This window comes from Tinamus guttatus, unplaced genomic scaffold, assembly GCF_059628265.1.
Source record: "Tinamus guttatus ecotype Peru unplaced genomic scaffold, ASM5962826v1 Tinamus_guttatus_pri_ptg000646l, whole genome shotgun sequence".
NCBI classification, from domain to species: domain Eukaryota; kingdom Metazoa; phylum Chordata; class Aves; order Tinamiformes; family Tinamidae; genus Tinamus; species Tinamus guttatus.
The window spans coordinates 998,750-1,010,918 of NW_028289180.1; the positions used below are offsets into that span (position 1 = coordinate 998,750).

At 35.4% G+C, this 12,169-nt stretch overlaps 1 protein-coding gene across 6 annotated transcripts in view; it reads left to right on the forward strand.

The window, feature by feature from the left end:
* STXBP5L (syntaxin binding protein 5L) overlaps nt 1-12,169 on the forward strand; it is a 174,516-nt gene that overhangs the window by 128,007 nt on the left and 34,340 nt on the right. For 3 of the 6 annotated variants that reach the window (XM_088535792.1, XM_088535787.1, XM_088535790.1), the window contains exons 19-20: nt 1,352-1,423; nt 7,211-7,276. In XM_088535792.1, the coding sequence (XP_088391918.1) occupies nt 1,352-1,423; nt 7,211-7,276 (138 nt within the window). The remainder of the gene's footprint in view (nt 1-1,351; nt 1,424-7,210; nt 7,277-12,169) is intronic. The other 3 variants (XM_088535789.1, XM_088535791.1, XM_088535788.1) reach the window with 2 other exon arrangements.

The window sequence follows — 12,169 nt, forward strand, 5'->3', positions numbered from 1 at the left end:
GACAGTCACCTGACTTATATGTAATTTTCTCTTGAGTCTCACAAAGTTCAGACCAATAGGTAATATTTTAATTTAAACTTAATTGTTTTCAGCCAAAAGCCATGCACTGGAATTTGAACAAATGGGTGTGTTCAAAGGATAACATAATACCCGAGAGACATGTTATTTAGGTAGCAAGAGCAGCTCAGATTAGACATTTTATTAGTGAAGTAATAGTGAAAACTCCAAAAAACTTAAATCCAGATGTATCATCATATAAAATATGAGACTAAGAGGAGCATATCTGTATCTCCATGTTAGAAGTCTCATCCATCAGCACAGATATATTTTGGGATAAATTTTTATTAATCTTAAAAAAATGACTTGTGTGAGAAAGAGTCGGAAGGTCTTATGTGTTTCAAGTCTTTTTGCTCTACATATCGTACCATAATTAAAACATAATCATGAAATGTTATTCTTATAGTTTTGAAGTTTTAAAATTAGTTTTTAAAATGTGTTTGAAAATATTCAGTTTTTAAAATCTATCTATAAAATTAATAAAGCAGCAGATTATAATGATTTTATAACATCAGCATTTTCATCGTCAGACTATACACTAAATCATCTAATACCGTTTCTTCATAAATTCAGTGGAAACCTTCTCACTGGAAATAAGACTGCACTCAAAAAAAAAAAGTAAAACTTAGAGAATTAAACGCAATTCTTCAATCTTAACTTTCTGTTCTTGAAAGACCATTTATCTCACTTTATAGGCATTTAATCATGGCAGGGTTAGTTCTCCTCTGTGCCAATTGTTAACATGTAAATTTGGCAGAGTTGAGGAGGGAAGAGACAAGCAGGTTTAGCCCCTTCAGCTTCTCTGTCTGGGCTGGCCAGACTCTTGGCAGCTCCCAGCATAACTTGAGCAGTCACAGGCCGTTTGCTGCTGGGCCCTGTACGAAGGGTGGAGGGTGACTGACGTCGAGGTGGCTGTATCAGCGCTGCACCACGCAGCAGCGCTCTCCTACAGAGACATTCGCGGCCAGTCCTTGAAGGCCACGTTCCAGCCATGCAGTGCTGCTAGACTGGAGCCCACTGGCAAAAACGGACTATTGAAAATACCCATTTTGAGATTGCTATAGATATTAAGCATCTGAAATAAACCTCAGCTGCTTTCTCACCATCCATCCCACATCCTTTACTTTCTTAATTTTTTTCTTGTTGTATCTTCTGAAGGTAAGCATCTGCTGAAATTTCTTCACCTTGGCTGTTCTAGATGCTGGTTATGATATCACTTCCTTTCACTTTAGACTGTTTTTTTCTCTCTTTCCTCTGCCTGCTGCTGATGCTGGTGTACTGGCATGTTCCAAAGACAACTTTTGCATGCGTGGCCTGTCTAACTTTTATCCAGATTTAACGAAACGGATCCGTACTTCCTATCAGAGTAAGTTTAATAAAGGTTAGGCAAATAGCCGTATCACCATCAGAATATGCCTGACTTCAACGCGTGTGTTTGTGCTTTGTAATGTGTTTTTTTTAAACACATTCAGCATGCATGCAAATTTACTACATTTTGTAACGTCAGTTGTGCTTGATTTCAATAATTTTCTATATTTCTATATTTCAGCTATTTCAGATCTGTTTTCTTCTTATGCCCATTGATTTATGTGAGGCAGATTTGGCCTTAGAAATTATTTTTTTCAATAATGTTAAATTTTTGATGACAATATCTTCCATTGTTTTTGAATTTGTTTCAGCATTCATCTACTTATATGAAGCATTTCTTGTTTTGCAATGGCACTACATGGTTGTAGTTATAAATTAGTTCTTTCCTATTTTCAGAAGAGCAATGTGGTTTTAAAGAGTAAGCATTGGACTGCATGCTGTGAAATTTTAAATTTTAATCTTGACTATTTGGCTCAGGGGAACCATCCCATAGCTCTGATCTTTAATGGAGAATATAAAGGGGGTAAAAAAATGCAACAAAGGGAGGAAAATTAATGTTTTTAATATTTTTAAATTTTTAAGTTACAGTGATATGCAATTTAAATATTAGTATTCATCACTGCAGAATGTAATGAACAAAGCTATAATTAATTTTGCTAAAATGACTGTTAAAAAGATGAGCTGTATCTATCTTAATTAACTGCAATGCTTATATGTAATTAGGTCTCTAGGATGCCTCCTATTCATCTCTTTTTAAAGTGATTTTCCCAGAACAATTGGATAGGCAGTTTTAAATTAAATACTTGGTGTTGGCAAGACAGAAAGAGGTGGTGCTTGTTCCATTACTTTGCATAAATATGAAATCATATATTTGTGAAAATAAAATTGTACACTTACAGTAGAAATTCTGTTTCTGTTCTGTGGATTGATTGCTTAGCAACTAATTTCCATGATTTTATTTCATAGTGCTTTATAAAACATGGACTGTTTATTTAAAGGCCATATATAAATATATATATACACGCATATATATATATATAAAATAACTAGGCCAGTTATATATTTAGTTATATATTGTTTTATAATACCTTAGACTTTATTACTCAAGTCTTCATAGTTTTATTTCTAAGTCTGTGAGATAGAACCTGAAGGACTGACTGCAATCATAGATATTTTTTCCCCCAAAAAATAAAGTTAATAAATTCTAAGACAAGGCAAGAGCAAGACAATCATCCTAAATGAAAAAGGCCATTGAGTTTATTTGCATCTGCAAATGCAGTATCTGGTTTCTACCTTTAATTCCATAATCTGAAAAGTTCCTCAAATCTTTCAGGATATGCAATAACTGAAGCATATGAGTGTGACCCTTTTGTAGGGTCCTTAGCAGCTTCACCCTTTTCCACAGGAATTATTTGGTTGTTGCTTTTGCAGGTTAGTATTTATACAGGTGTACGTACTGCACAAATATATTAGTTACAGTCCATGACCCCAAACTGCTTATGATATAAAATTCACACCAGACAATACAACAAAAAATATAATTTCATAACAGAATGTAAAATGGCTAGTAAGAGCTGGTTATACCCAATCTTCATTTGCTAAATCATTCTCAGGTTGTGCTTTGATATATATCTTATATGACAGATCAGTTTTAAGAGGTGGATTGAGGATGGATTTACAGACTTTGAATAGGACTTTATCTCCTCTTATAACAGATGGTGAAGGGAAAATAAACTCTTTTTTTTTTTTTTTGAAGTTCTGTGGTGAATTGTGTGGAGTTGATGTTATCAAGTCAAGAACGAAAATAAATGCTGGTAGCGTAAGCATGAGGTCTGAAATATTGAGGATCATCTAATAAAAATGGAAAAACTTAATGCAAAAAATATATTGGAGGTTGTTTCAATTAGAAAAACATATCAAGAAGAAAATATCACCAGGATTAGCCTGGTGAGAGAATCAGATTTACAAGAATTAAAGCCAAAGAAGATGTTATCAATGAACTAGGTGCTTAGATTATTGTTTACCATATTTTGGAGGTGACTGCAGCAAGAAAAGAAAAGTCCATTTTGGATCTAGCCTGAATCTGAGAGTCAAAGAAGTGTGATGTTCCAAGGAGGAAACCAGGGTTATGGATTTAAGTATAAGGGAAGACAGTGGTGCTGTTTACTGTGATAAGTGAAGAGTGAGAAGGTTACTGCAGGAAGAACTAGAGATCATCTTGGTCATAAATTCATGCCTGGACATTTGTGAGGAAATTTTAGAAGGAGAGGAAGTAGTGCGGATTTTTTTTTTCATCTGAAATCAAGTTTTATATGTTATTAGCTGACAATGGATAACATCTACTGAAATATTAAAACAAGTTAATTTGCTGTGGCTAGAGAGAGTATTGGAATCAGAAGATGAAAATGGACTTGCAAAAGAAAGTCAATTTCTTATTATGAATTCGTACTATCTGTTGACAAGCCAAGAACATGATTAGTCTTCATGAAGCATCCAAAAAGCCAGCAAGTTAAGAGAGTGTTGATCCATTGGAAACTACTTTTCCGAATCCAGACTTCTCACTGAGAAGTCTTCATTTCTCCTTCAGACCTAGCAGTTGAGAGCATGTGAGCAAACTATCCTAGCTCTGAAAAAAACAGACAGAAAACTGTAGCTTAGGAGTCCTTGTAGATCTGTAATTAGCACTTTAAATTACATGTGGCAACAGATTAGAAGATATCACAGCTGAGTTTTAAGTGAACAGCCATATTTTCAACTAGCTATAGTTGACAGAGTATGCATTATACTTAAATCTATAAATCAATCATAGGATGGTAATTCAGAGAAAATTGAGAAAACCAAATAGATGGGGTTACAGATATTTATAAGATTTATTAGCAAAGATTTGACAGATTTGGGTGCTTTTAGTAAATTATCAGTCCAAACAATTTAATCTTACTGTAATCTGTAAATTTTAATCTTACTGTAATTACAGTAAACTTTTTAAAAAGTCCATGCAATATTTTCCATTGCATGGTTTTCATATGTTTATAATCTGTTCCAATCAAAGCCAGCTTCATTCTAATGTCAATGGGTGTATCTTCTCACAGATAGTTTTTGTGGCTACACAATTGGGGCCCATAGAATTTCAAAATGAAAATTGAAAGTATTATTCAAATATAACTTCAGTAGCTGTTGAAGTCTCTCAAAGAGTCCAAGAAAATTGAGCTGCACCAAAATATGTAAATATGAGGCATTAATAAACATATTCCTTTAAAAAGCAATGACTATAGAAAATAAGCAGTAGTACAAAGAAGGTAGATTGAGAGCTTGCTTTCTTAACTAGTGAAAGAAACAAAAGGTTTTTTTTACTGAAGCCAAAGTGGCACTTCAAAAGTTGATAAAATGTATGTTTATTCCTACTCAGTCAGTTATTTGATTGCACAAGTATTGTCACAGAACGACCTTGGGTCTGATAATTCAGTAAGATTAAAGAAGATTTTGGAGATTTGAATGGATGACAAGAGGAACTGGTTACAATAATAATATAACTAAATGAAAGACTTACGTTAGTGTAAATTCTGCAAGTGTCTGTGTAGGCAAATATAATAATCTAAATTAAGATAACTGCTTTATGCAAGGCAGATGATTGAACCGCTTAATCCGGGGATTTATTGCACTTTTTAAAAAGAATCTGTTGGTGGTGACTATTAGAAATGATAGTGGCTTAGAGAAGTTCACATATTCCCTACTTTAAAATATCATACCATTAAGTGTATGTTTAGAGTATTAAGGTGTAAAACTGTTGTCATACATAAAGAGCTTGTGGTATTCTCACTGTGGTTGCTCCTGTTTTTTCAGAACAGTGGTGTGATTTGGTACATTGCCTACATAGTTTATAGCAGCATAATTTGCAATGAGTGGTAATATTGGTTCAATGAAAAAAAAAAGGAAATTTTATTGAGAAGCAAAATCTGACCTGGGATTTGTCATTGTAACTGTCACCAGTACTAATTCTACACAATATACAAAATGCTCATTATCACATTATTGCAATTCTAGTATTGCAATTTTAATAATTATAGTACAATTTTAATTATACAATTTTGATATGATTTGGAAAATAAACAGAATTTAGTATTTCTTTTTATTTAATCAAAGCCTCTGATGCTATACATTGTTTCAAATTAACGCTGCCTTTCACAGAAAGCTGTGCAGCAAAAGGTCAAGTATGTTCCAAATTCGCAGATTGAAATGATACATATAGAGTCCCTAGAATGAGGTACAAGTCAAATTTGCAGTAAGAAAGCTGCATGTAGAGATGTTCCCCAAATGGTTGCAGTGCCTGAATTTTGTCATAACTTCAAATGTGACTGTGCTAAGAACTCATTGGAATATAAAACTCTCTCTAAATTCTAGGATGAATCAACGATTCAAAGAAATTTTTCAAAATAAGAAAAGAAAGCCATTGGTTTTTGACATTAATATACAGATTGTGATCTTTTATGATGTAAAAGTCAGGAGTAAATATGCCCTTACTGCTTACTTAACAAGCTGCATCTGTATTACTTTTTTGCCAAAATTCTATCAGAATTGGCCCTGTATTTTAGAGCGTTGAAATTACACTGCAATAAAAATTTCAGCACATACATCAAGATCCCCCTCTTTTCAGCATGAAAAAACTAGCACTGCTGACTGGAAAGTTATCAGAAATAACAGAGTATACACAGATTGTAGTGAGTAGGGTCTCAGGGATGGACAGTCTAGAAGTCATAAAGGTTAAAACATATGCCACATTGCAAGAGGTATGCTACCTGATTAAAGCATATTAAGAAATCCTAGTAGGATATTTGATTTCACAGGTACTTATACTTAAACTCTGTTGTGTGTGCGCGTGTTTGTAGACACATGATCAGTACTGCATTATGTGCATTATGTGCATCTGTGCATTATGTGCATCTGACTGTGGGTTGCATTCAAACTCAAACAGGCTACTCCAGCAGCCCATGGTAACTCATGGATAACTCATGGATAGCCCAAGGATAACTCAAGCACAGGTTTCCCCATGTCGCATGCCAAAGGGCATGCTTCATCATGCAGCATATCTTAGTATGATCACTGACACAAGCCCATACCTTTCAAGCAGCGTAAACTAAGATTACATTGTTGTCTTCCATGGTAGACTACTAGAAGTGGACTCCTCACACATATTAATAAAGAGTATATGAAGTGTCTTGCCCCAGATGCTATACTCAGGCATCTTTATTGTAGTGTTTGCTCTTTAAAGTGAGTTATCTTATGTGAATTCATAAAAAGGAACCAAATGCAAAGCAGTAGAGGCAGTTTTTTATTTTCTTCTTTTTCAAGAAATGTCTTTTTCTTCTGTTTTATGAGTTCCTTCCTGCATTCTGCAGCAATTGGAAGAATACAGAATTGTTTATGCATCAGTCTGACCAAGGATGAATGAGCTAGTTTGATTTGATTTGTATCACAGGCATTTAGATTTTAAGCTGTATTTCCCTTTTTTTACATTCATTAGCTACACTTTGTCTTTGCTTATCCAGAGGCATTCAGAAAACAAATCTGAATCAATCACAAATCTGAATTAATAAGTGTGATTTTAAACCAGATCTAAATTTCTGTAGTTGCAGTCTGATAACTGCAGGTATTCTGAAATAGGTATTTCCCTACCTTTCACACCATTCCTTTCTCCAAATCGACTTTGAAGTGCAGAATGCCACCAACCACCGAAGTTGAAGCATGCCCTGTTAGATTGTAACTTAACTTTTTAACTCCATTCTTTCAGGCCTGACTGAACTCAGTGACAGTCCAGTTTCCCTGGAGCTAGAGCGTTGCAAGTCTCCCACTTCAGGTAAAGGTGATTGGCATCTCTTCCTGCAAGTCTATATAAGCAATTCATGTCATGCATCACTGTGTTTTATTAATCCCTAAGAAGTGAAGTGCACAGTCACACTTCCAAAAGGAAGAATTCTTTGGAGAAGTGCTTGTTATGTAGCAGAATATACCACTAAGTCTGCACATTTAAAGGAAAGTTAAGCATATGTGGTGCATGTTCAGGTAAAGAATATGAAAATATTTGAACTGATAGAATCTTACAGGTGTATTTCTATTTTTTGAATGGATTCAGGATTTTTCTTAGATGATTATTTTCCTGTTTTCTTAAAAGGCTTTTTTTCTCTAATGAGCAGGCCCTATGATTATATATACATATTATACAAATATGCACATATTTTTTTGATAAAGAACAACCACCAGTGTCTAAGTGCTATAATTTGCCATAGAAATATGATCTCAAATAAAAATATTAGCTGATCAACCACAATAACTCTGTAGTAATATCCTAGCCTTTTTAAAAGATGTAAATGTTTCCTTTTTTTATCCATAGTCCTTCAGAAAGTGGAGTTCAGCACTTACCTAGAGACTTTTTTCTGAAAATGCCTAGGCTGCCTTGATCTCTCTAATGTGAGTCTACTGTCTTAGGATCATTTCTTAGAGCTTTTTTCTAGTAGCTGATTTTTAAATGTGCTTAAAAATAAGCAAGTGTAGCTATAATGCATTCATTTTGCTCATAGTGTGGCATATCATACTTCCTTTCCTTGTACTCTGGTAAGTACTGATCGATACTTTTCCTTTTTTTCCTAGTTACAATAATATAAATTCCCATTAAAATGCCATCTCCAAATCTTCTGTTATTATTTTGTGTGTTTTATTTATTTTAAAGAGTTGCATTCATCTTGAATGTAGTCCAGCGATTAGTAATTTACGAAGCCGAAACTAATAAAAGCATTTTCATGGCACATAGAGAACTAAAACAAAAAGAGCCGTTTTGAAGATATATATATTGCCTTACAGTATTTGCAACTCAGATTTTGCAAACATGAGAATATCAAAGCGAAATAGATTGTAACAGTATTGTTGTAACACTAGGATTTCACACTCATGCTGTAGGTCTCAGAAAATCATGAGCTGGGCTTTAAAATAGGGCTATTTACTGTGCGTGTTATTGGGATACATCTTTTCATACTTTTCTGCAAAATTAGGCCAAAAGAGGTTCTGAATCCTTTTATTGAAAGCTAAGAGTTCACTAACTTGTCATTATTATGTTCTATAATATAGTTTTATAATGATGAGTGAAGCATGTAGTTGAGAACACACTGCGAGCACGAAGCATACATCTTTGAGATAATTTTTAAATTTTGCAGTTAGATTTTCTGTAAGATGCAATGGACATTTTAGATTTCCTTCAAAGGCTAGTAGGAAAGAATTTCGTTAGTTTGTACTTAGGAGAGTGAATTCTCAAATGAAAGTGCATTTTTAAATGAAATTTGTGTTGAGGAATCGCCTTCCTGTTTGGCACTCATATCCAAAATTCATTTAAGACAACAAATTAGAGAAAGCAGTGTATATACTTTTACAGTGGATTTCCTTGAACTTCTGAGAAAATTCTTAAGGAAATGGTTTCTAGTTCCTATTTCGTTTTCCAAATGCTACTATTTTGATTCATTGCAATGGTTAAATTTAGCAAAGACTGGACCCATGCAAAGCTACCATTTTCTCACATAGAACTAGAATATGATTTATTCAGAAACTACTTTTTTTTTACACTGCCAGCGTACTCTTTTCTACTTGTTTATATTGAGTTTAAAACAATGTTAGAAGGCTAATTAATAAAACAATATTGTTCTTTTTTTTGTGCACAGAGAGCACAAGTGGTATTGTAGCACTTTTTCTGGCCTGTGAGTGGTTTTCTGGTCAGCTGAATCAATGTGTTTGGTATCTTGAGCAGGGCCGTGTGTGTGGCAGGCAACTGTGAGGGCTGGTGCTCCGCACGGGTTGTGAAGGCTCCACGCTGCGCCCCTGAGCCAGAGAGCAGGCCCAGCCCAGGCATGGTAGCCAGGGTCCCACACAGCCCCTCAGTGGCCCGGAGGGGAGGCCATGGGCCCAGGCCAGGCTGGGCCATGAGCCTGAATTTGCCTGGTCAAGCAGAGGCAGGTTTGTGGCAGGGCTGGAGTGCGGCTTTGCCGTGGCCTAGCTCAGGGATGGGCCGAGTGGTCACGGCTCAACTTAGAAGCGGTTCCCAGGGGAAGGGGATAGTCCATGCATTGACCCTGAGCCCCAGTAACCAGACCTCTAGGACCTTGAGGACCTTGCAGTGTACATGAAGAGGCCCTTATTGTCCACCTGAATACTTGAATAATAGGCCTTAAATCTTTATTTTAGCAGCTGAATATGGGGCCAGGTATTCCAAAGTGTTATAGAAGCTGTCTAATAGAAAAACAGCTGTATGAAGTCACCTTTCTTTGCATAATGTTAAGTTACATGAGCGCACACTGTTGTTCTGGCTGGAAGGAGAACACCACCATTTGTGTGTTGGTTGTGCCCTAGTGTTTTCATTAAAGGTCTAACAGGAGCCATAGGGCTCCCAGATATGACTTCATCTGATCTCAAGAGATCTGGGTTCTCATCTTATCTAGAGGCCATACCATACATAGCAACTTTTTGTGAGTCTCTTCCTTATTCCGTCTTCGGGTGTCTTGACTGCTAAGACAAAAAGATCTTCTGGGTAGGGGCTTTCTCACTATGGGTTTGCGCAATGTTTTGCACTGGGGCATCACAGTTTCTGCTGGCTGCCTCAAGTTGAACACAAACAAGTAAAGGTGATAAATGATTTTGCTATCCTATTATGCCTTTATGATTCATTATTATAATAAACTGAGTTTCAAAAGCTCTTACTTAGCAAGACAGGTTTACTGAGTGTGATCCTCCTTTATAATAAATGTAGAGCTAGTAAGATATGAATAATTTAGATATTAAAAATAGGTTACATGGCACTTATCTACTTTCTGATCAATTTAATATTAAATGATCACACAATCATGTCCTACACCAAGAAAATTGGAGTTGGAGATGGTGGTTGCAGCAGCTCCTGACTTCCTTAACTCTAATTCCTTCATTTCCCAGTGCTATATTTCTCTATCCTTTACTCCCTATATTCCCTATTACACCTCCCTTTAAAGAAGGACTCCAAGTTTATGCTCTTGTTTCTCTCATTTTTTTCCCAGGATGACCATACTGTCCCTGTACCTGTAGCCCAGCTCATGAGCTTTATGCTCATATATGCGTTATATATAACGTTTTTTTTTTTCCCCAGTCTCAGTCATTTCAGAGCCATGGGAGCAGCCAGATTTAGCATCTTTGAGAGGAATCAGAAAGTGCTCACTTTGTGTATCCACTAAGAGCCTTCACGTAAATATTTGGGAGCTATTTCTTCAGTCTTGCAATTCAGACATTATCTCCATGGTGTGTTTGCTAATTGTAACAGAAGCAGTAATAGCTGTGACATAAAACCTAAAACATGTAATACCGGTACTACAGAAATACCTGTAACGTAGATTTAGAAGTTCTTGTTAAAGTAGGACTTTAAAAACTCAAAACTTCTACCATGAAAGCATTGATTAGTGTCAAATGTAGCTAGGTTTTGCAGTTCTGAAATAGTCTAATCTTAGCGTAAAAGTGCATGACATCTGCACAGATAAATGGAGTGTTTTCAAAAGGCCCTTTTGAAAAGCATCACCCCTGTGACATATAACCTCCTAAAGCACCCAGTTATAGTGACAGATGTAAGAGTTACTGAGAGGAACTCTCTGGTTCTTCTTGCCTTGCTCAAGAGCATTAAGGGCTTCCCCGCTTCCCTCCCCCAGATACTTCCTAGTGCATATGTGATTTGGTATTTTGCATTTCCACATTGCAGGTTTTGTAGCTTTTGACACTTCAAAATTCAGCTTTTAAGCTTCTTTTAGGCGCGCTGTGACATGAAGCTTTAAGAGGCTGTTTTGGGCATCCTTCTGACCTAAATGCTTATTAAATAGCATTTGCAAGTGACTTATTCCACAGTGTTTCTGCCACTGTGATATTTATCATGTGGGACTTTCTTCAGAAAAAAATAATTATCTAATACTTCATTGCTCACTTTTATTAATCAGCGATATGGGGGTAAGCTTTAAAAGACAGAAAACTGTCAAAAAATGATGAATGATGGTGACATAAAGAAATGATACTGGAAGTGAAGTCTTCTGCATAATTAATAAGTATTTTCTTAAGACTATTTTTTCTTTTAAAAATTCAAGGCTCTTTTGATTGCGGCAAGACATGCTTCATTTTCATTCTCTGGTGCTCATTGTTTAAAAATGCTCACGTGTGAAACAAAACATTTTTGAACAAAAGCAAAATCATAGTTTTGTTTTTAATTAGTATGCAACACATTTAAATCTTCAGGAAATAGTGTGTATTATTTTAATGTCTAGATAAAACCACATTTTATTCTGAGGCTGCTATACTTCATTTCTGTGCAATCATCTTCTCCACAATATGTGCAATAATATGTTCAGAGTCTATTATCTGTACAATATGCCCTCTCTTTTTCAAATAGTGTCTAGAGATAAAGTCGTCAGAACTCATAATTTCATGACACCCTCTTACTAAGTTAGTTGCTAGGTGTTTAAATATTTGTGATTTGCTGCATAACCAGCACTTGTAATATTTACTTTAATCTCATTTGCTTTTTCATCACTCCTTTCATTGCAAGGTAAGATATTGCCACACCTAGTCTAAGTTGTGTAAAGCACTATTCATTTCTTGAGAGCTGGAGTATTATTTTTTTCCAGTGCCTCTTTTCTCAGTTACATTTATTTTGCTGAATAGTGGTACATGAAAATATTTAAACAATAATCCTGCCTTTACATGG